At 36.5% G+C, this 24,605-nt stretch overlaps 1 protein-coding gene across 4 annotated transcripts in view; it reads left to right on the top strand.

The window, feature by feature from the left end:
* PARD3B (par-3 family cell polarity regulator beta) overlaps nucleotides 1-24,605 on the top strand; it is a gene marked incomplete at its 3' end in the record, with an annotated part of 1,052,967 nt that overhangs the window by 461,744 nt on the left and 566,618 nt on the right. For all 4 annotated transcript variants that reach the window (XM_079710158.1, XM_079710159.1, XM_079710156.1 and 1 more), the window contains exon 4: nucleotides 4,041-4,150. In XM_079710158.1, the coding sequence (XP_079566284.1) occupies nucleotides 4,041-4,150 (110 nt within the window). The remainder of the gene's footprint in view (nucleotides 1-4,040; nucleotides 4,151-24,605) is intronic.

Raw genomic sequence — 24,605 nt, 5'->3', positions numbered from 1 at the left:
GGTGTACATAAAATATAACCTCTGCGCTGAAGGAGTTTATAACCTAACAGTAAAGATCAGACACTAAGAACTACAGTGTCGGGACAGTGGAGAGGACCTGGGCTTTGGAATCAAATAGACTGAACTTCACCTCTCCTCGCTCTGTGACACTGGACTGAGCCTGTGAGTCCGGAGCCTGTGCTCCGCAACGGGAGAGGCCACAACAGTGAGAGGCCCGCGTACCGCAAAAAAAAAAAATAAATAAATAAATAAAAATTAGATTTTAAATCACCATGTGAAAGGTTGTTTAAAACTCCCTGGGACAGCAGTTCCTATTTAAAGGTGCTCATTGGAGACAGCCAAGGAGAAATTAAGTGACTCAATAGGAGACATTTAAGTATGGAATACAGAAAAGTAGGGGAAAACAGAACTTATTCCTGATGAGTTGGCAGTACGTTTAAAAACGACATACAGATGGCCAAGAGGCACATGAAAAGTTGCTCAACATCATTAATCATTAGAGAAATGCAAATCAAAACTACAATGAGGTATCACCTCACACCAGTCAAAATGGCCATCATCAAAAAAATCCACAAACAATAAATGCTGGAGAGGGTATGGAGAAAAGGGAACCCCCCTACACTATTGGTGGGAATGTAAATTGGTGCAGCCACTATAGAGAACAGTGTGGAGGTTCTTGAAAAACTAAAAATAGAGCTACCATATGACCCAGCAATCACACTCCTGGGCATATAGGAAAACATGGTCTGAAAGGATACATGCACCCCAGTGTTCATTCCAGCACTGTTTACAGTAGCCAAGATATGGAAACAACCTAAATGTCCATCACCAGAGGAATGGATAAAGAAGATGTGGGACATCTATACAAACGGAATATTACTCAGCCATTAAAAAGAATGAAATAATGCCATTTGCAACAACATGGATGGACCTAGAGATTATCATACTGAGTGGACTAAGTCAGACAGTGAAAGATAAATATCTTATGATATCCCTTATATGAGGAATCTAAAAAGAAATGATACAAATGAACTTATTTACAAAACAGAAACAGACTCACAGACTTATAGAATGAATTTATGGTTACCAGAGGGGAAGGGTCAGGGGAAGGGATAGTTAGGGAGTTTGGGATTGACATGTACACACTGCTATATTTAAAATGGATAACCAACAAGGACCTACTGTACAGCACAGGGAACTCTGCTCAGTGTTATGTGGCAGCCTGGATGGGAGGGGAGTTTGGGGGAGAATGGATACATGTATATGTATGGCTGAGTCGCTTTGCTCTGCACCTGAAACAATCACAGCATTGTTTTAATCGGCCATACTCCAATATAAAATAAAAAGTTAAAAAAAAAAAAAGATCTAGCTGCTCTACAGTTTGTTTGTTTGTTAATGTTCCAAATAGTTGGTCCACTGGTACAAAACTGAACTGTCATCTTCTGGAAGACACCCTATAATACTGTGGCATATTGATTGATTATAGAAATACAAATACATGCTATTATAAAATTATGTTTTAAATAATTTAACATTTTGTTATTAAAACAGCAGATACCGACAGTAAGTCAAGAGTCAGTCATGTCTTTAGAGATGAAGGAAAACTATATAGTGTGGCTTATTTGAGAAAAATATATTTGTTACCCAAGAATAATGTCTTTCTTTCTCCCTCCTTTACTCTCTTTCCCCTCACCAACACACACACACACATTCTGTATATGTGTATGTATATATGTATATGACTCAGCTGAAAAAAACAACATAACTGAAATTGTCAGTCACTGAAATATTTATTTCTGTGCCTCTAAATCAATGTATTTTGTGACCTTGGTATCCCAAACAGGTTTACCATGTTTTTTATTTGTTTGTCTTTTTCCAATTTGATATTATTGATTGTTGCAGTGTACTAGTCTGGGTTAAATGCTTGGAAACAAACCAGAGTTTCATGGAGTTGGCCCCATTCTCTTTTAAATTTTAAAGATCATGGGTTGCTTCTGAGGATATTGTGTTTAGAGTGTCTGGTTCACTTTGTGTTAATGGTAGTTCAGGGGCTTAACCTGAAAGGCTCTTAGTCTCTAAATCACCTGAAGGAGGGAAAAACATATTGGTGTGGAACTGGGACTCTGTTGTCTAAGATTTTATGGTACTTTCTCTTACTTTTACTCCTCTTATTTTTTTGTTTTTAATATTTCTTTCAGAGAATAATTGCCAACCATAGAACTATTGGTATGTCACTTGCTTAAGAAATGTTTTAAAATAATACAGCTGAATGTATATGCAACACAGAAACAGACTCATGGATATAGAAAACAAACGTGGTTACCAAAGCAGAGAGGGAAGTGGAGAGGAACAAATAAGGGGTACAGGATTAACAGATCCACACTAATATATATTTAATAGATAAGCAACAAGGATATACTGTATAGAACAGGGAATTATACCCATTAGCTTGTAATAACCTATAATGGAATAGAATCTGCAAAAACGCTGAATCACTCTTCTGTACACTTGAAACCAGCATGATATTGTTAATCAGCTATACTTAAAAAAAGTTTTAGATGGAAGTGGGCAATAATGTAGTGAAGTGTCTATTAATAAAAAATAAATAATGGAATGTGAACTTGGGCTTTATAATACCTTTTGGCATAGTGTTTCCTCCTCAGTAGCACATTCATTTCTTATTATAAAATAAGTTATTTTTTAAGAATCAATTTCTAACTGAATAAGGGTGAAAAATATTAGCAATTCTCTGTTTTGTTCACAGAATAAGGATGTTGTAGCACATAGAAAAATCAGATTTGTAAATAACTTCAAAATGGATTCACTTTTTATAACTGTACCATATAAAATGAGGTATGAAAAATGTTATTTTAGGGCTTCCCTGGTGGCGCAGTGGTTGGGAGTCCGCCTGCCGATGCAGGGGACACGGGTTCGTGCCCCGGTCTGGGAAGATCCCACATGCCGCGGAGCGGCTGGGCCCGTGAGCCATGGCCACTGAGCCTGTGCTCCGGAGCCTGTGCTCCGCAGGGGGAGAGGCCACAACAGTGAGAGGCCCGCCTACCGCAAAAAAAAAAAAAAAAAAAAAAAAAAATGTTATTTTAAACTGCAGTAGCTCGGAAGTTAGGGAATTACTTTCAGAATATTGATAAACAGAGGATTGCATTTCAACTGTTTCTTTTTTCCCCAAAGGCACACAAATAAAAAGTTAATTTTTATAAGAGAGCGATTGTTAAGTCACAAACAGATTTTTTGAGAGTTTCTTCTATAGTGACCAGTTGTGTATGAAACAAATTATTTTCAGTCTAATTGCAGGCTGAGTAGTTGGGCCACCCTCTCTGCTAAGGTTGAATTTCATTTGAACTTTCTAATAGTATGATCTGTTTTCAGAATTTAATAACTGACTCAAATATTTAATAGTGGAAGCTTTCATTATTAAAAAGAAATCAGGATATATTTTTAGAAGAACTAACTTATTTTCCTTATCAGTTTTATCTACTTTAGGAGAAAAGGAGGAGAATGAAACCAATCTCTTTGTGTACTTAAATAGACATTAATGCTATAACCCCAGCAAATAATTTATTTCAGTGTATATCATCATTCCAAAGAGTTGGGAAGCTCCAAATGGCAGTAATAACTATTCTTCTAGCTCTCCTGAATAGCAAATTGCACTGACTGTGTGAACCTCTTCACTTGTCTGCTGGATAATCATTCTTTTTAATACTCAAATATATTTTCTAGACCAGTTTTCGATTGTACACTGTCAACTTTTTGCATTGCCTAACAATTTTCTGTTAAGTAGAATGGCTTGTTTTGAAATGCAAGTGGGGAAAGCTGAGAGCTGAAAGGTTTTGTTTCCATGTGTCATTCTATAAATAGATGACAAAAGATCATTAAATTGATTAATTTATAGGCATCCTTAGAAATAGAATGTTTTTACATAAAAGCATGTTGTAAACCTTTTTAATTAAATTGCATTGTACCATGCCCTCTCTTCCCCCCCAGGGCATTCTTGACCTCTCACCTCTTGTTTTGTCCTACAGGCACTCCACTGCTGGTGAGGAGAAGCAGTGACCCAGCACCAAGCCCACCTGCTGATGCCCAGCCAAGCGCTTCACACCCCAGTGGCCAGAGTCTGAAACCTGTTATTCCAGTAGGTATCCTGCCGTTTGCATTCCTAATGAAAGATCAAAGCGCCTTACCCATAAACTAACTGGGACTTTGCAGTCTTAAGTAAGTGGATAATTAGAGCTTTTGATAGGATATATAGTGTTAGTTATAATAATAACTAGCATGAGCTATGGCTAGTATATAGTTATAGTGATAGCTATTATTTACGGAGCACCAATTATGTGCCTAGCACTGTTAAAAGGGCTTTACATTAAGTCATCTGTACTTCCACATCAAAGTACAAACATGTTTTTGTCTCCATTTCACTGATAATGAAATTGAGGCAGAAGGAGGTTTAGTGATTTGTCGAAGGTCACAGCTAGTAAGTGGCAGAGCCGAGAATTTAACCCAGGTGGTTTGGCTCCAGAACCTATGCTCTTAACCAGTGCACTGTACTGTTGGGTTTCCCATCCTTCTCCTTCATAATGCTCCAAGAGGTAGTTTATCTATTTCCAGTATGTTAATACAATACAGTGCTTTGTGAAGTCATACCATGGTGAATGGTGATAGAGTTTCAAGCTACCAGTATCACAGACATGTGGTACCAGGACTGGGTTTCTAGATCTCAACATTCAAATTAAGGAAAAATAAAATTATATACCAAAAGTGCTTAAACCTAGGTATACCTATAAATGCTCTACTTAGAATTGAGAAGTTAAGTGGAGAATAGTTTCCTGAAGAGACAATGCCCTCCTTCCATATGGAGCTGTGGGATTTTTCTGCTAAGTCCTGAGTTGCTTTGAAGAATTGTAATTTTGATTCATCCTCTGAAATAGCCTGAGAGTTAGATTTTGGATAATGGCTGCGTATCACTGCAATAGGTGATCTTCAATAATGTAACCATATTTAAAAGTCTCCTAAAAGCAAGTCTCTTCTCCATTTTAAGTCTCACTGTGTGTAGTGCCTTCAGAACAAAAGCAACATTTTTGGTATGTAGAGATGCTAAATGAGCTAAATGGATTCTCCCAGTTTGGTATAAAATATTCTTATCAAGAACCAGTGTTAATGTGTGTGAGGTAGGAGTCACCATAATAAATCATGGGGTAATTACTCATAGGTTTGCAGCAATATTCGGGCATGTTTCTTTTGTTAAGCAAGGGAGTGTCCTGAAAGTAGTTTAGATGTAATGTTTTCTCACTTCCCATCCTTTTAAAGAAACATATTTAATGGAACATTACTTTAGTAAAAATCAGGTGTGTGTGTTCTGTTCTAATGATGAGTACAAACAGAACCAGTATGTGGTATGCTGTGTGTGTGTGTGTTTAATGCCCACTGATTGAGACCATGTTAAGCCTGAATATATTGGATTGGAGGAAGAGAAGAACTATAAAAATGAGAAGAATTACATAAAAGAGAAAAAACTATAATTTACTGCTTATTTTTACAACATTAATACACCCTGAAACAAAAGTGTGATCTGTGTTACCATGATTTACATGCAGAAACCCCACCAATATTAGGTCTGTGTTTCTATCATTTAGGCTCTGTGTTGAGACCAATTGAAAATACAACAATATAGCTTGCCCTAGAGGAAATAAGGGCTACTATCTTTCTGCTAGATTCTGTATCCTTACCAAAATATGATATTGTTGAGTTCCAAGTTGGGGTATTTGGAGAGGGAGGTGTATTATTACTAGCAAAAATGCAAATTCTAATTCAAGAAGAAATGCTGGCACCGAAAATCCTTTTACCTAACCTATGCAAGTTATCAAACATGGGTCAGTCCCTATGTATCAACAGTAGAAAGGAAAGCACATTTCCTCCTTCCCTCCCAGAGTTCTCTGTGGATGATGAAGTTCAGACCTGAGACTCAAAGAAGAGAATCTGGTCCTTGCCTTGCCCCAGAATAATGGCACATCCTAGGCTTCTCTTGCCTCAATTCTAAAATAATCTTCATGCAAACTTTAATCCTTAACGTTACAAGGAGCAGGCATTGTACCTTATTTATCTTTCTTTCTCTAGTCCCAAGTACATGGAAGGTACTCAGTGTATGTGTGTTGGACGCAAGACTAATATTAGTCTGGAAAAAGTCCTAGAAATTCTCAGCAATTACCCAACTTTTCTAACTCAGATATTCTCTCTGCTCCCCCAAAGAATCTGCCAAGTGAGTGTTTATCTGCCCTAAGGTCTGGATCACCCCAGGCAAGTGTAAAGTTAATAAATGAAGACATTTAGGTGTGTCTATTTTTTACCTAGAAGGAAAATGCAGTTTGCGTGTGTGTGTTTGTGTGTGTGTGTGTGTGCACACATGTGTGTGTATGTATTATAACTCTCTTCCTTTATCCCTGCACATCCTAACTCGTGGGCTGGTCAGACCTGATTGTCCATTATCATAGCCACTGGCTACATGTCGCTATTGAGTATAAGAAATGTATTTTAAGTGTGGCATGCACACTAGATTTCAAAGATTGAAATATGAAAAAAGTAATGTAAAAGATCTCAATAATTTTGCATTGACTACACATTGAAATGATACTATGTTTGGTAAACTGGATAGAATACAATATAAATTGTTTTCACCTATTTCTTTTTACTTTAAAAAAATGGCTACTAAAAAATTAAAAATTACATCTGTGGTTCACATTCTATTCCTATTGGACAGAGTAGCTCTAGACTGAAGTAAAATTGGAAATAGCACTAATGAAATGGTTTGAGACCCTTGGGAGAAAGTTCTTTGAGTTGCACAATATCTCTGGGATAACAGTATGATTAGGTTTGCCTGGGGCAATCCTAGTTCATGCCTGTTGTTCTGGCATATTTATTAATAGTGTCCCTGCTAACTCTCAGAGGTGTCCATGTATGGATGATAAATTATGTGGCACCCTACACATAGCCCTGTATGTCACTTGTTTTGTTTGTTCAGTGATCAGAGGAGTAGCCTTTCAAGGAAACCATGGGGACATAAGAACCACAACTCTTACATGGGAGCACACTGCAGAGAGTGTTCTGTGTGGCAATGACCTGAGCCCAGGTAGTACAGAATCTGAGAATATGGATTCTTCTCCATCTCTCAGATTCCGTAATTCTACTCGATGACTCCTTCACTTCAGCGACACCATACTTGATTCCTATGATTTTATAAGTAATAACGAACATGGGGGACATGTGATAATGTACCCATGTAGCAAATAATATGAAAAATAATTGCTTAAAAAGCTCTGTTCAATTGCATTTCATTTCAATATCCAAGAAGAAAGGTAATGACAACAAAATTTCCATCTCTTAAACAGAGTGTTCATATGTAGGTAATTCACAGATGGCAGAGCCCCACGTGGGTTATATTCAATCATTCCCAAGAAATGAAACTTACTTACAACCCACAGCATAAGAAGCTGTAAGGATGAATATTTGACACATTTGATTATATTGAAATATTGCCTCTAAAACCACAGTTGATGATTGTTATTTTTAGTTGTACTTCATTAGGCTTGCTATAGGGAGGAGAGTTTTCTCTGATGTCTGGAGATATGTTTTTGAAATGTCGGAAAAGTTGCACTTGTTTTCTGGCTGGTGAAGTTATTACATATTGGTTATTTAAGATGTACACCATCAAACAAGTTGGAATTTTAAAAAAGGGTTTAAATTAGAAAAATCAGATCCTCTGCAAGCTTCTAATTCTGTGTATACTGCAAAGCCACTAAATCTCATTATTTGTCACTTAGAGTACCACCAGATAAACAGCACAGGAATTTGTTTCCTTTCTTCCTCTTTTCATAAACCTATCCAGTTAATCAGAATAGCATGATTATTAATGTGCAAATAGTAATGACTATTTTTCAAGGAGTAGAAAAGTCAATTCTACGGACTGCTTTTGAATCAAAGAAAGAAAATCCTGGGGGCAAGATATTGTAGTGAGAGCCTCCCTTATGGGCAGTCTTACCTTCCTTGCCTTGATTGTAACCTGGTGTTCTTGACTTAAGGACAAGCCATAAAACCAGGTTCTTGAAATTGATGTTCCTGAATTTGCGGATGGAAGAGAACTCTAAAACAGATGTGATTTTTTTTTTCCCTTAATATCCGGTTAACTACCATGGTTGTTTTGTGTTTTAATGACTGTTTATAGTTTCACGTTTAACCCCTAAGGCAAAATGATCCTGCAGGGTGAGTAAATTAAAAAGTGGATTCCTGAAAATTATAATGCTGTGGTTGTTCTCTTTGTTTGTTCTAAAACTATTACTTGTCTTGATTCACCAAAATAAATTAAGACAATACTGGTCTGTTTTTTTAAGTCTGTGTCTATAATATATACATTTTATTTCAAAAAATAACATGGCAGTTTTTGAAGTTGTTAAATTGGAACTCCATTTGGTGGGTTTCAGAGGGTCTGTTAACTCTCTGAAGTTTTATGCCATGACATGGTGTGTGTGTGTGGGCACACGGGCGTGCTTCCTGAAGGGGCTCTATCACTTACCAAATGTTAAAAGGAATACAAAAGATCAAGAACAACTTTTTGGGGGGGGTTAGGATGAAATAATATGGGAAAGCTACCAATTCTCAGAGTATGATGAGTGATAAGGAAGTAAAGTGGAAATTGCTGCTGTCCTCCAGATGTGTATTAAATAATTAAGGTTGTTTCATCATATTATTACCTTTCCTTTCCAACATATAGTATGTAAATCCAAGATGTACAGATGAATGGAAGTGTTTGAACTGCTGCATTGAGAGGTCCAAAATAACTCCTTGGTCAGTAACAACACAGTTCGTAGCAGCAGTAAGATTGGGAGAAAGGGGTGCCAACTCCTTTGGGAAGAAACCCTGGGGAGAAGAACTTTTTCCAGTGGTCCTGTGTTTTCAATAGGAATGAAAAGTGAAAATACAGTATCCAGTATCAGTTTTGTGGAGTTTTTGTTATTTCATCAGCAAAGATAATGGCAGGTAGCTTCCAGTGAGAGAAAATCTTTCCAGTGAGTAGAATCATTCTCTTTGTGTCTTGCATATATGTATTGATTTGAGAATTTCCCCTTGGATGTCACATATATTGAAGTTATTATAGCCAGTGTTGCCCCTGGATTAAACACTTTCAAATCCATGAAAGGAATTACTGAAATATTACAGAGAAAGTTAAATAGCTTGGCTTTTCGGATTAAAATCATCAAATTGTCACTGACATGTCAGAGGACTTTTGGTTGTGGGTTGCTGACTGTCAAAATCCAACATAGGAACTTAATGAAAATTCTGGATGACCAAATCATATTTTTCTATCCATTAGATATATAATTAAGCAGCTATAGAAATAGGGGAACAAAATAATCATTGTAGACTCTGATATAAATTAGAAGGAAGGCTCTATTCATTGTCATTGAGGAGAGATGGATACTGAAGAATGAAATGGAGGGAGAAATAGCATGTAATATATAATCTCATTATTTAGAGATACTGAAGCCTACAAAAGGTTTTTCTTTTTTTTCCCCCCCTCCTGACACAGTGATTTAATAATAGTCCTGGTGTTTGTAACTCCAGCTGTTCACGCTGTGTGCTGATAAGCCAGAGCTTGGAGACACATTGCAACGATGGTTTTCATATGGCTTTGTTTTTAAGAGATAAAGCTGCCATCCAGTATTTCATGGGGCCAAATGTTTACTTACTTTGGCAACTTTAGGCAGCTTAATTTCTGAAACAGTTACGTTTGTAAGACTCACATTCAGCTGGGGAAAATCTAGAAGCCCAGTTTATTCTGTGAAAGAGTTTTTCACCAAACCTTGCAGGAGTTGGTGAAACAAATTTAGACAGTCTGAATGTCTGTGCCATGACTAATGAAGGAACCTGGGGATTGTGACCCCTGTTTAGGTGAGTGCTCCCCCATCATTCTTCTTGGGTCTAGTCCAGAACTGAAAGTCTAAAAAAGAGGGATCACTATTCAGAGGTCAGCTTCAGAAATTAAAGAGGTAACCATGACATGTCGTCTTTTGCTGTTTAGATTGATCTGCACATAATGAAAATTGAATGAGTTTGCTTTTATGCCAACATAAATTGATTAATCCCTTAGATGTCCATGACCTCTGCCATGTGCCATCCGGAAAGCATAAGGCATGGTCCCTGTCCTCAGGAAACTTACAACCCAGTTATGAAGACCAGAGCTAAAGCAATTAAGCCTAGCAACCCACCAGCGAGTATCAAATCATCAAATAATATATTTTTAACCATTAAAATTAATGTCCTTTGCTTTTAGTCTATACTCTGCTCAGCCTGTCATGGGAATTACCATGTGTACTATCTCTCGCTCTTACCTCACTCAAATATAACTGCTTGTTTAAATGTCTGTTACAAGACGGGGCTCCTTAGAGGCATGAGCTGATGTATTCATTTTTGTATGCAAACCCGCAGACACAGTGCCTGACACATAAATATGATTTAGGTGATTAAAACTTTTACTTCTGAGATGGGCAAAATGAATTCAATTCAGCAACTTTTAACTGTTTTGTAAAGATGTGTTAATTTGTGCGTATGTATGTGTATACACATATACGGATATATACACACACATATGTATATATGAATTAAAATGTGAAAATTGTGAAATTACCTGTATACATACTGTTTTTCTCCCTAAATAGCTTTAGGTTAGGATTTTCTGCTTTAGGACAGTGTGTTACCTGTGTTTTTTGGTGTTGTCAAGGGGAGAGAGATATTTAAACACAAGTTCTCCACTTGGAGTTTATGATGTGGATGGGTGGCTGAAGTCAGCAGTTTCAAGTGAGGCCTGATTTATCTTCTTACAATTCTAGCAATGACTCCATCATAGAAGTTGATTCTGAGAAAATAGAATTATAGGAAAAGAACAAACCTTGATAATTCTAGAGACGAACATTATAAAGCCTAATTTTGTTAGTGTCCTTGAAATGTGAACAAAGAAAATAATTTAATAGACAGTCAATGGAGTCAATTATCTGAGTTCTACCTCTTTGTAATAAAACTGTGAGTTCTATAATCAAAAAGTTAGTAATCTCAGTAGTTACAGCTTTGTAATTTTCTAATAACTATGTTCAAAGAACTTAGAAAATCCTTGATTAGACTAGAAATTTCTGGACAAGATTCCTCTCTTATAGCCATCACATCTGAAGATTTCCCCTTCAAAATTTCCCTTATATTCCATCTTCTTTAAGAAGTTCTTCTGGTTTCAAGTGATTTGGAAGAAAATAAAAATGAAAATTCTGATATGTGAATTAAATCAAGAGCATGGGAACATTTACAAGGTGTTTCTTAGCAAAACACTAATAAGCATCTCATGTTAATAGCATGGGCAGATGTGATTTGACAGTGTTGTTTGAAATTTGGTAAAGATGATGTTTAAGGTAGCTTTACTCTACCTGATTGCATCAGTAACTGTGACCCTGAGAAAATCATTTACATCATGGATGATTTCCTCAGAAATTTTGTGTCACTAATAGGAAATAATAAACAGAAATTCTATATGAACTCCTGTTGTTCTTAAGGACTCAGACACCCGAACTAGCAACTTCAGGGTTCCCGATGTAAATTATTAACTTGACTGGTATGGTATGAATTCATCTTTAAATTTCCTTTTAAGGTCTCAATATTTGTTAGTGCTCATGAAATGAGGCTATCTTTCTATGCAAAATGCCAAACTTTATTGCTCAAGGTAGTGATATCAAGAAATATATATATTTTTTAAAAAGCTAAATACACAAAGGCAGCAGCATAAAAACATACATACGTCTTCATATGCACACTTAAATTCTTTGGGGGAGAGCACTGCTTAAACCTGTAGACTAAAGTGCAGGTAGATCACGTTACTTTAAAGTGAAAGCCCAAGGGTATGGATCATGTCTTATGTAAGTTCTGATCTGCTGTATGCCCCTTCTGTGTTGTGGACATTTACTGAAGATTGATGACATGGAAGGAAAGAGTTAATGAAAGTTCACCTTGAGAAGAAACAAGGCAATCAGTATTGAGAGGAAAATTTTTTTTTTTCCCTCACAACCTAAACTCTTCTGAAGTGCAGGTTTCATTTTGTTTTCTTCTTTCAAAATCTAGTCATCGAATGACACTGTACAGACATTTACAAGATGTTTCTCTTTCTCAAGAGGGTGGCCCCTTTCCTAATAGCTCTGTACTTTAAAGTGGAATTCTGATTTAGATGAATCACATTTTAAAAGTAGCTACTGTGTGTGTTTCACGCTTGTGGAAACATGTAGTGTCCTCGAAAGCAGCATGTGAGCTTGTCACCATACAGCTTTTGATGTCTGATTAGACGATCATAGGGACATCTGGAGTGAGTTAGTTTTGAAGTTACTGGTGTGAGGCGCTGGAGAATCTAAAGTCTTCTGACAGACTTGAACCAGTGAAAACATCACTACTTTTAGCAAATCTTTTTTAACCTGCAACTGGCTGACAATTTTCTGACTGACGTAGCCCTGATGTTTTCCAACTGACTTTCCAGCCCCCTTTCTCTACAGGACTCCCTACCTTTCAAGCAAAGAATGGGTAAGCGGCATTTGTTGTAAAAATCATAAAGGATTATCCCCCTTTAAAAGGAAGAGGCAGATTCTTAAGCATTACAAGTCAGAATTTAAGGACTTGCTTAAAGAAATGGTATTGTCTCCTTTTCTTTGCCTTTAATTTCAGTCACTGTGTCAATCACGCATGTTTCTTAATTTTTAAATAAAATATGTTTGACACTCAGCTATGTTCTATGAAAATCCAAAGATAATTAGGCATCCAAAGCAGTTGATATTGCTGTAGTGTTATACCACAGTTTTAGAACACCTATCAAAAGTTCATACATTTATCCTGTCAAAATGTTATTTGAATAGTCTTATTAAATGTAAGTATTGTTTGGTTAAATGTTGTGTAAATTGTCCAGTGAGGTTTTACTGGTATAAGATGATTCCTCAGTATTTCGTGAATAAAATTATTGTATACCTATAAATATCTGAATATATTTACAAAATTTGACCATGTCCTTCTCCTGCCCTGAAGCAACTGACCATTTCCCAGGATACATTTTAAATTTCTTGGTATGCCTTTTTTTATTGTAGCAAAATACATATAATATAATTTTTAACATCTTAACCATTTTAAAACGTATGGTTAGATTTCACTAAGTACATTCATATTATTGTGCAACCAGGACACCGTGCCTCTCCAGAACTCCTTTTATCTAGCAAAACTGAAATCTGTACTTACTGAGCAATCAATCCCCATTTCCCCCTCTCCCTAACCCCTGGCAATCACCATTCTACTTTCTGTATCTATGATTTTGACTACTCTCGGTATCTCATATAAGTGAAATCATAAAGTATTTGGTTTTTGTGACTGGCTTAATTCATTTAGCATTATTTCCTCAAGGTTTATTCATGTAGCCTGTACCAGAATTGCCTTCCTTTTTAGGATGAATAATATGTATATGAAACATTTTGCTTATCTGTTCATTCATTAATAGAGACTTGTGTTGCCTCCATCTTTTAGCTATTGTGAATAATACTGCTATGGATGTTGAGTGTACAAATATTGTTTTCAGACCCTGCTTTCAATTAGTTTGAGTATATACCCAGAAGTGGAAATTCTGGATCATATGGTTATTAAATTTTTAATTTTTTGAGGAGCCACCATACTGTTTTCCATAGTTGTACCATTTTATATTCTCACCAACAGTGTGCAAGGGTTCCAGTCTTTCTACATCCTCACCAATGCTTGTTATTTTCTGCTTTTTTAAAATAGCCATCCTTACGGATATGAGATGTCATCTTGTGGTCTTGATTTGCATTTCCCTAATGATTAGTGATGTTGAGCATCTTTTCATATGCCTGTTAGTCATTCATATATCTTTCTTGGAGAAATGTCCATTCAAATCCTTTGTCCATTTTTGAACTGGGTTGTTTGTTTTCGTTGTTTTTGAGTTTTGGGAGTTCTCTATATAGTCTGGATGTTAATCCCTTATTTGGATAGATGATATGCAAATATTTTCTCCCATTATGTAGGTTGCCTCTTCACTCTGTTGACAGTGTCCTTTGATACCCCAAAGATATTCATTTTTCATGAAGTCCAGTTTATATACTTTGTTGTTGTTGCCTGTTTCTTTGTTGCTGTATCCAAGAAATCTTTGCCAACTTCGGTGCTGTGAAGTTTTTGCCCTTTGTTTTCTTCTAAGAGTTTTATAGTTTTAACTCTTATGTTTAGGTCTGTGATCCATTTTGAGTTAAATTTTGTATGTGGTATTGGGTAAAGGTTCAACTTCATTCTTTTGCATGTGAATATCCACTTTTCTCAGCACCATTTGTTGAAAGTACTATTCTTTCCCTTCATCCTTGTTGAAAATCATTGACCATATGAGCAAGGGTTTATTTTTGGTTTCTTGGCATTACTTTTTACAGCCTAACCTCAGCCTATATGTTTAGCTTCATCTCTAGCATGCTGCCTGCAGTTTCTCACATGTGCACAGAATGATCCTGTGTGTCTTTGTCCAGCTGTTTCTTCTGCCAGGCAAACGACAAATGTCATTCATCCCCTTTCCCCTTAGTGAATGTGCAATTTTCTTTCAAAACCTAGTGCAGTGGTCTTTCTTTCACTAATACTTCCCTAACCTCTTTCTGTTATGGGCAGAATTAACCATGTCCTGCCCATGGCACACTGTCATATCTTTATTATAATTCTTTCTACCTCATGTTATAATTTTCCACATTTTATAATTCCCTTACTAGACTCTGAACTCCTTGTGAGTGGATCGAATTTTCTTTCACATACCCAGAACATAATATCTTTCCTAAAGAACAGAGGGCACTTATGAAAGGTTTATATAAAGAACAGAATGGAGTACATTTTCCTATCACATAATAGCCTATTTAAATTGCAGAGTAATTTAATTGCAGTTTTAGTAGCATTAATCTGCATGCTAGGTCTGCCAACAGATGGCCACGTAATACTACCCGGGATGTCATGGAGGGAGGGCCTTTCTTTGCTCAGTTCTAAGTTCATGTCAGATGTGGACACTTCATTATACATATTTAAATGTGTTATTTCATCCCATAAAAATCTGCAAGTTTGGCTTTATTTACTCTGTTTCATAGATGAAGAAGCTAGGGCTCACACAAGTTAACTCATTTGCCCCAGATTATGTAGCTAATAAGTAGCAGTGCTAGAAATTTTACTTCAGATACGTTGTAATCCAAAGTGTAACCTCTTCTCATTCTACCACTCAAATCAAATGTTACCCTTGGAAGTAGCACCCTGGAGTCTATACCTTTGTCCCATAGATGCTGCCATTGCTCAACTGCTTTGGGCAATCTTCACTTGAAACTGCCTTCAAAGCCAGTTTATGAGGTGCTACCTAAAAAAAAATATATATATATATGTTGTTTAATCATTTTATACTCACATGTTATTTTTCCACCAAAAATGATATTGTTTTATTTGATGCCACAATTTATACTGTAAAGTTGGTCTCAAGTAACTTGACTGTTTATACAATTTAGATATCCCTATGCAGCAGAAAGATGTGCCACCACACACACACACACACACACACACACACACACACACACAAATCTGATGCAGGCATTAAAAATATTTATGGAAGTATAGATTCAGGTGTTCTTTAGCAGCAGAGTTTTATAGCCATTCTTTGTTTATCCAATTGTCTAGTGGTTGAGACAACTAGGTTTTATCCCTAACTCATCCATTGGCTCTTTGTCAAGGTAGGCAAGTATAATTTTGTTCACTGTCTGGAAGAAGAAGATTGTCTTCTCTCTTGCACACAGTGGAATTGCGAGGTTAATGCCTTTTATCTTGAGTATAGCATTTAGCAGACTGTGGATGCTTAATATATGTTAATAATAGTGATAATAATGAATGTTGATAATTAAAGGTCTTTTATAATTACCAAATTTCTAATGTGTGTTAAATATAATTAAAGAGAAATGATTTAAATTAATATGCATGCGCACAAAAGCTAGAGCTAGCCACAGCTTTTATTTTTAGCTTCTTAACCAACATCATGAATGTGAATCCAGTATTAGGTCCAATTATTATTATAGTTTCACTCTGGTCATGTATGCAGAACCCATGCAGGATCTGGAAACTAGAACTGCATCTGTTTGAGTTGAAAAGCACAGTAATGAATGGGAAACCACAAAGGACTTTTGTGATTGGAGCTTGACCATGTGAAATTGTGCATCAGACATTATTATAGTCTATTGCCGTAACAATCTCTGAGTTCCATGAGAGAAAGGTACTTTTCCTAGAAGCTGGATACCATCCCTGGAGTGGGTAACAAACAGATCTGCCTGGAAGGGCTCTAAAAGGTGTAGGTGGAATAGAGGAAACAATATTCATAAATAACTTCCCATGAAATTCAGCTTGGAGATTCATCCTTTGAACTCAGATTATTTCATAAGGTATTAGAGAGGTAGGTGGGAGCTGAGAATTCTGAGAGGCAGCAGGCTGAAGTGGTTAAGACCATGGACTCATAAGCTTGACTGCCTGATTCAAATCTAGTTCCACCACTGAGTAAAGGGGTGATTTTTGTCAAGTATGTCCCTTCTTTTGGTCTCACTTTTGTCATCTATAAAATAGTGATAACAGTACTTACCTTACAGGGTCATCTTGAGAAATAAACGAGCGGTTATTTGTAAAAATTCTTACAATATATAGTAAGTACTATATGTGTTAAATAAATATATGTGTTGGATTTGAGTCATACATGAAGGAGGAAAGGGTGGTAGGGTAAAGTGGACTCTACAAGCAATTCTGAGAGTCATTTTTTTAAAAGCTGACCTTTATCAGGTTTAGCTTTAATTTAAGGAAGTCACTTAGCACACAGCTAGAAAAAAATACTGTTTCCAAAGTTGAACATTAAATGTATGTAAATGTTAAATGTATGTTGAGTGTCTTTTGTTTATAGAGACCCTTCCAATTTCTTTTCATTTGAGTTGGGGGAAGGAAAAAAAAAAAGAAAAGAAAAGAAGAAGAAAAAAAAAACCCTCCAAAGACCAATTCTTAAAGCAGTATTGGAACTGCATCAATGAATTCATCCCTAGTTTTCCTCTCTTGATGTGAAATGGTTTTCTTCCTTGTAAACATTTTGTTTAAATTGAAAACCTAGAAAGAAACAGGAAAGGAGTGTTATTAAGAAACAGGGCAATTTCTAATGGTTCAAACGTGTCATTCATCTCCTGCACTTTTCTGAAAGCCCTGCCCTTCGGTGTTTCCCTAGGTTGCTCTTCTGCCCCCTTGAATCACCTTTCTCACTTCTCTGCATGGCAGACACCTTCTCATCTGCTAAGGCCAGGCTAAAACATCACTTGCTTTTTAAATCTCTTCTCAAAACCCTACTCCCTGGCAGAACTTTGGTGCCGTTTCAGCAATATTGTTAATGTATGACATAGCGTTTGTTGAGATCATGACGAAAATATTTTTGGAGGAGCAGTATTTAATACAGGACCGAAATATCAGAGGCCAGAGACACGATACCTAGAGAGCACAGTATGGGTGCCTCTCATATCACACACTGATTCCCTGACTCAGGCATACTCTGCTGTGCCTGGAATTGAGCCAACTCTTTCCTTCTGGTTCTGTTGTCCTCCTCCCCACATGAGAATGGATCATACTTCTGCCATGAACGGTATCATGAACACTTATCATTTTTATTTGTATGTTTCCCTCCTTCCTTTGGAGTGGAGGTGCTCTGAGGGCAGAGAATGTGCTTTTTGTCTTGGTAGCCTAGCACTTAGCATATGGTAGGTATTTAATAATTGACTGAATAAATGAATGAGTGATAAAGATAGTGGACAAGCAACTGGAAAGAAAGAAAGAAAAATGAACAAATTCTCCGATTCTGACAGACTGATGTTTTTATAGAGAGAATATTTTAAAGGCAGTATTGAAAGAATACATTATTTTAAAAGGTAATGTAGATAGTATTGTTTGTTGTTCTTTTCTACATTCACTGTTAAATGATGAACAAATGGACTTCATTCTTCATGAAAAGCATTTAGCTATCTCTACGTTACAACATAAAACAGAACACACATAGACCTCTGAGAATATTATGCCATTTCTGCATTTTTAATATAGTTCAAACCCAGTCCCTTTCCAGCTTCTTTCATTTTAAACATGCTGGCAATGGTGGGGGAGGGAGTTTGTTTGGAAATGATTATAATCATTTAAGTTCAGCTGCTGATCAGTGCTTTCTTAACCATTTGAAAATATGTAATTTAATTTAATTACCTATGTATATTTGGGGGATTAATTATAGAACCTACCAAAATAACCATTTAATGTCAAAATTTGAGTTATTTTGCAGTCTGTTTTGATGAATAGGTAAAGTAGAATTTGGAGACTTTGTGCGAGTTGTAAAGGTACTCTATAGCCATTTCTTGTGTGACTGCACCCATGTGATAGACAGCCTTTGGGTGAAAAATTTTGTTTTGCCTTGTGTCTACCACCTATAGTTAAACTGACTTATTGCACCACGTAACCTAAAACAATTTACCTTAGGAATTGCCAAACTGATTTTTGGTTTCATAGTTCTGGCTACTTTTCAAAGTAGCGGGCCAAAGATAACATATAAAACTAAATATTTTAAAGCAATGAATCTAGGCATCCGTTTCAGGATAAAATTCTTCTGGCCTAATTCGGAGAAAAAAATTGTCTAGTTTCAGCTCATTGCATGGTTCCCAACTGATATTACACTTGGAGACCATTATGGAAGATTAAGGCTTTGTCAAGTTCTCATAATACTTTCCCACTTTTGACTACATGAACTTGCTGGGATCTTTCATTCCTAAGTTTGGGCTAACTCTGCAAAAGGGTTCGTAATGTCTTCCTTCATTTAACAAGCATTGGTACCATGGTTTGTGCTAAGGATTAAAAGGTGAGTAAAACATAGGCCTCTCCCCAGAGAGCTCCCTTTTATGTGTCTCTCTCCCTCATCCATTGAGGAGCACAGACATATAAATAGAAATTATGATACAATTCAGGTGCAGTGATTTTCCTATGGACAAGGAAAATCTATGGAAAACTAAGAGGAGAATTTGAAAGTAGTTCATGAAGGGTGCAAGTTTCATGGAAATGCTGTGTCTTAAAGGATGACTGGGAGGCAACCAGGCCACATCATGGAAAAATATGTTTTAGCCGGAGGGTTACAAAAATAAAGACAGAGATGTGAGAAATAGTCTTCCTGAGGTTTTCCGGAGGAATTGCGAACACTTTAGTCTTGTTCAGAGAGTTTGGGGAAATAAGTGGCCAAATCATGAAAGACTATATATGTCATATAAAGGAGCTTGACTTCTATGTGTTACACAGGACCACTGAAGAGTTTGAAATAGAGGGGTTACAGGTTCAACTTTGTAAAAGTCAGAGTAGAGATAAGAAAATACTTAGGAGTTTGTTATAGCATGATTGAGGACAGAACTGGCAAAGATCTGAATTATACCACGATTCCTTTATAGACAGGGACTCAGTGATTTGATTGATTTGGTGATAATTACAAAACATCCACCACCACACTTTCTTTGTGCCAGTCAGTGTTCCAAGTGCTATCAATATATTATTCTCTCTAATCCTCATAACAATGATGGCTACCATTTATATCCCCACTTTATTGATAAGGAAATGAGGCACATAGAGACTAAGTAAAGGTCAAGTTGCTCAGTCATAAAGCTAACAAGTGGCAGGAATATTTAGGAAATAAAATCCACAGATCTTGGATAAGGGGGTAGAACATACAAGAGATGTTAAGAATTCCCAGGGTCCACTTTTGTGTAGTGAGGCAGAACAATGTTCTACTGTCAAACACACGGAACGTAGAATCAGTCTGTGGGCAAAGATACAAATAGAGGTGCTAGGAAATCAAAGAAGTAAGAATTCATACCTTGAAGTCCTTGATGATCTTATTAAGAGCAGTTCCAGTAGAGGAAAGGGGGGTGGAAACGGCTGTACTGTTGGTTGAGAAGGAGATTGGAGACAAAGAAGTGGAAACAGCTCCTACAGAGCTTATGACATTAGGGAGGGCACACACAGTTAAAATTTATATGCCAGGAACCATTTAAGGACTCTTAATTTCAAGGAACTTTTGTACAGTGTAAAATGGCTCTGTCAAAAAATGAGCGGTATTTTGTTTTTCTGAGAATTCTGCCCGTAATCTATGAGCATGTTGAATATCTGTGTCTTGGGAAGGGAGAGATGCAGCTGGGCTTCAGGAAAAACTGGAATCAGAGACTCAACTAATTGTCTCTGCTTTATTATTTCATAGATTTCATCATGTTTATCTGCAGACCAGCTTCCTCAACAGAGGGGAACATGGCTGCTAACAATTCCAATTTTACCGTCTCCAGAGAGGTACTAATTCTTTTCCTGGGCTCCAGGAAAGAAGTCTGGCAGCTTTCAGCTATGGCTACTTTAAATCAGCCGTGGCTACTCATGGCTATGGTGGGTGGCAGGAGTGGTCTATAGCCACATAACATTTGCTGCATGGTCCATTGAGGGAAGAGCAGTTTCTAGCATGGGGAGGACTGGTCAGACGTTCCCATCCATGCAGACTCAGAGCCAAGGCCAGGTGTAAACAATCAATAATGACAGTACTGTAAGTTCAGGAAGAGCTCTGTGCACGAGTGGCCAAGGAAGCTTCAAGAAGAAAGATGGCTTGATATGGGTCTTAAAGGAAGGATGAGTATTAGATAGCCATAGAGAATTCAGTGAGCAAGTTCATGTTAACAAGGATATGTCAGTAGTGTTTGGACAGAAGCAGACCTTACTGGGCCGAGTAGAAGAATTCTGAATGCACTGTTTCTCAGAGTAATCCAAAGACAACTTACGTCAGAAACACCTGAGAAGTTTGCAAAAACACCTATTCCTGAGCTATCTCCCAGTCTGTTGAATCAGAATTTTGAGAGTAGAGTCCAGGGAATCTGCATTGTAAATGAGTACTAGTTATGATGTGCAATCTCCAATGTGATGAGAGAATTCTGTGAAATTCGGTTATAAAGAGAGACTGGACCTGGCCTGTGGAGGACAAGATGCTTGAGCACCAGGAGATGTGGTTAGCTATTTCAGCGGGTTCGGACATGAAAGAAACCCTTTGGAAGCATAATTTTCATGACTTATTCAAAGATGTGGCGGATAGAATGAAAAGATCACAATATATTTGACAAATTAATACACACTGGATTTGGAAGAAATAAATTAACTAACATTTTGCATAAAATTGTGAAGTTGTCAAACCCAAAACCAAAAAAAAAAAAAAAAGGCGGGAGAAAAAGAAAGTGGGACAGACGTTCTTTTGGAGAAGAAAGAAGTGGTGAAACACAAAGGAATTTTTTAAAATAGGGTAATTTGATGGGACCATAAAGACACCCTGACGTGATACCTTATTTAAGACACAAGCGTGTATTTTTATTGTCCCCATTTAATAAATCATAATTAGTATCATCAGCCTCATTGGACAGCAGACAAGGGGAAAAAAAAGAAAACACCTATCTCCCTAAAAAGAAGAGTTTTGTCTCAGGTCACAGAAGCAATAATTTAGGACATAGACTCCTTTGGGTCTGGAAAAGAACGTATCTCAAGTAACTAACTGACATTCACCAAATGTAAGAGCAGATAAAGTTTCCCCCAAAGATCCTGTGCACATTTTTCTGCTGCCTTTTGGCTGAGGCACTAATCTAATCTGATGTGTTGAACAGAATAGCCTGCCCTTTTAGCATTTCTCTGTCTGGCAGGATTTCTGATATTTGGTTGCATGCTTAACATCAAGCCTGAAGAGAAAGTGGTTTCTGGTAAAGCAGTTTTAAGATAGATTTTCTGACTCATGGAAGGCTATGCTGATGGAGGAACCGGTGAAGTAGATAATTGTGGGTTTTCTACCTGAATTAATAATACAAGTTCAAGTTACACAATAGCAGCAAATGTGTTGTGGACAAGGAATTGGGAGACCCACCTTCTGGTCTCAGCTGAGAGACTGAATTGCATGGCCTTGGAGACGGTACTTAACTTCCTGGGAACAGTTTTTTCATCTGTAAAATGAGAAAGATTAAATGTAAAATGAGAAATTATTAAATTGGGAAGTCTCGTATAACACTGGTAGGAACATAAATTGGTATAATACATGAGGAAATTACCTGATCTTAATTCTCAGTTTAAGAATTTGTAATGAGGGAACGTTTTTCTACACCTCCCCCTCTTTTTTTTTTTTTTGTTTATTTTTACAGCTTTTCTTTAGTTCTTAAATTATCTGATTTCAAGGAGTGTGTCTTTTATTTTCACTTTTTCATTATCTCTCTTAAATAGCCAAGAAGACGCTGAAAGAGTTGTAACTGGTTTGGGGTTGGCTTTCTCTAAACCTTATGCAGTGCTTGAAGTTACGTACCTGAGCAAAACTGGCAGTTCTAACTGGAAGGGAAATAAGATGCAATGATCTTAGTGGCAAACCAATACTCCCCTCTCTGGTCACCAAATATTTATTTGCATTCATTTTTTTCTATTCTATTTTCTTATTCTGAATGCTAGGCTTTTTTTTTATTATTATTTTAGGCATTAGAAATATCTTTCCCAGTCTGTGACCTGTCTTTTTACCTTGATTTTTTTTATTATAAACAAGCTTTAAATTTTAATATATTTATTAGTTTTAGTGTTGTGCTGTGTGTGTGTTTAAAAAATAATTTTTTACCCTGACTCACAATGATATTTTCCAATATTACTTTTGCTGAGAATTTTTAAGTTTTCACATTTAAACCTTTAATTCACCTGTAAGTTTTTAAGTGGTGTGAGTAGAGATCTATTTTTATTTTATTTTTTTGATATTGTACTGCCATTTAAAATAATTAATGAATGTTGATTATCAAGTGTTATTTCTGTTTTTTCAGATGATAATTTTTTTCCTTTATTCCCTGAGAGTAATGTATTCCGTCAGTACAGCCTCATGATAAAGGCTCATTGGCCATGATGTGTTGTGTTTTCTATATTGCTGAATTCAACTTGCTAATGTTTTATTTAGGATGTTATCATCTATGTAACTGAGATAGTTCTTTATTTTTTGCATTGTTTGGTTTTGGCACTATGCCTTCCATACCTTATGTAAGCTTCACTAAATGAGTAGACAAGCTTCACTGTGTTTTCCCCCCATTATCTGAAACAATTTGTGTTTACTATTGGAATTATGTTTTTGTAAATCATCTGTTCAGTCTGCGACTGCGTATGTGTGTGTCTGTTTGTGGGTAGGGTGGGGCGTAGAAGGAGGTGGCTTATTCAGATTTTTTGTTTTGTCTACATGTATTCTGGCATGTTTCCAATTTTAAAAATCTCCAGAATATTATCTACATTGTCTTAGGTTTCCAAATTTATTGGTGTAGTCTTAGAATTTTAAAATAATCTCTGCTCTTTGTGTAGTTATGTTCTCCATCATCCCTAATATTGTTAACTTTTACATTTTCTATTTTTTTTCCTTGATCAGTCTTATGGAGATCTGTCTGTATTATTATTTTTAAAATTGTTTTCAAAGAAACAACCTTACGTTTTGTCCGTCTATTCTTTTTCTGTTTTATTAACTTCTGCTCTTATTTCCTTTATTCTGCTTTAGTTTTAAGGAAAATAAAAGTAGAGAAACAATAACTCTAAGTTCTTTCCTAGTTTTTTTTTTTTTTTTTTTTTTTTTTTCTATGGTACGCGGGCCTCTCACTGTTGTGGATTCTCCCGTTGCGGAGCACAGGCTCCGGACGCGCAGGCTCAGCGGACATGGCTCACGGGCCCAGCCGCTCCATGGCATGTGGGATCTTCCCGGACCGGGGCACGAACCCCTGTCCCCTGCATCGGCAGGCGGACTCTCAACCACTGTGCCACCAGGGAAGCCCCCTAGTTTTTTATATGGTTATCTATTTCACTTTCTTGCTTTAAATAAATGCACTTAAAATATAAATTTGCTTCTTCTCAAAGTACAGCTACGAATGTAGCAGCCTCCCTTAATTTTTGATTCACAGTACCTTCATTCATCATTCATTTCAGAACACTTTGATTTCCATTGTGATTTCCTCTTTACTCTTTGAGATATGTAATAGTAGTACATTTTAAAGTTGATGAACATATCACTCTAGACCCATTGCTAATTTAATCACGGTGTTTATAAAGAGATTTATATGGTACTGATTTCTTGAATTTTGTGGTGATATTTTGTAATCTAGTGTATGGTTAATTTTTGTAAAAATTTAATACGTAATTAAAATGCATATCACCTCCTTGTTTCTCTATTACCTCAAGATTCTTTGCTTTGTTGTTCAAATACCCTATATATGTTTGTTGTTGTTGTTGTTTTTTCCCCCTGCCAGCTTCTGATAGAAGTGTGCTAAAATTTCCCAGTATGGTTATAGATTTGTCAAATTGTACTTCTAACTTTGTGAGATTGTGTCTTATGTATGCTGAGGCTATTTACAATTCATGATTGTTACATCTTGTTGATGAGTTCTTCCTTTTGTTTGAAGTTTCTCTCTTTA

The sequence above is a fragment of the Hyperoodon ampullatus genome, assembly GCF_949752795.1.
Source record: "Hyperoodon ampullatus genome assembly, chromosome: 8".
NCBI lineage: Eukaryota > Metazoa > Chordata > Mammalia > Artiodactyla > Ziphiidae > Hyperoodon > Hyperoodon ampullatus.
The sequence above is the reverse complement of the archived record's forward strand: the minus strand, read 5'-3'. Positions and strand labels throughout refer to the sequence as shown.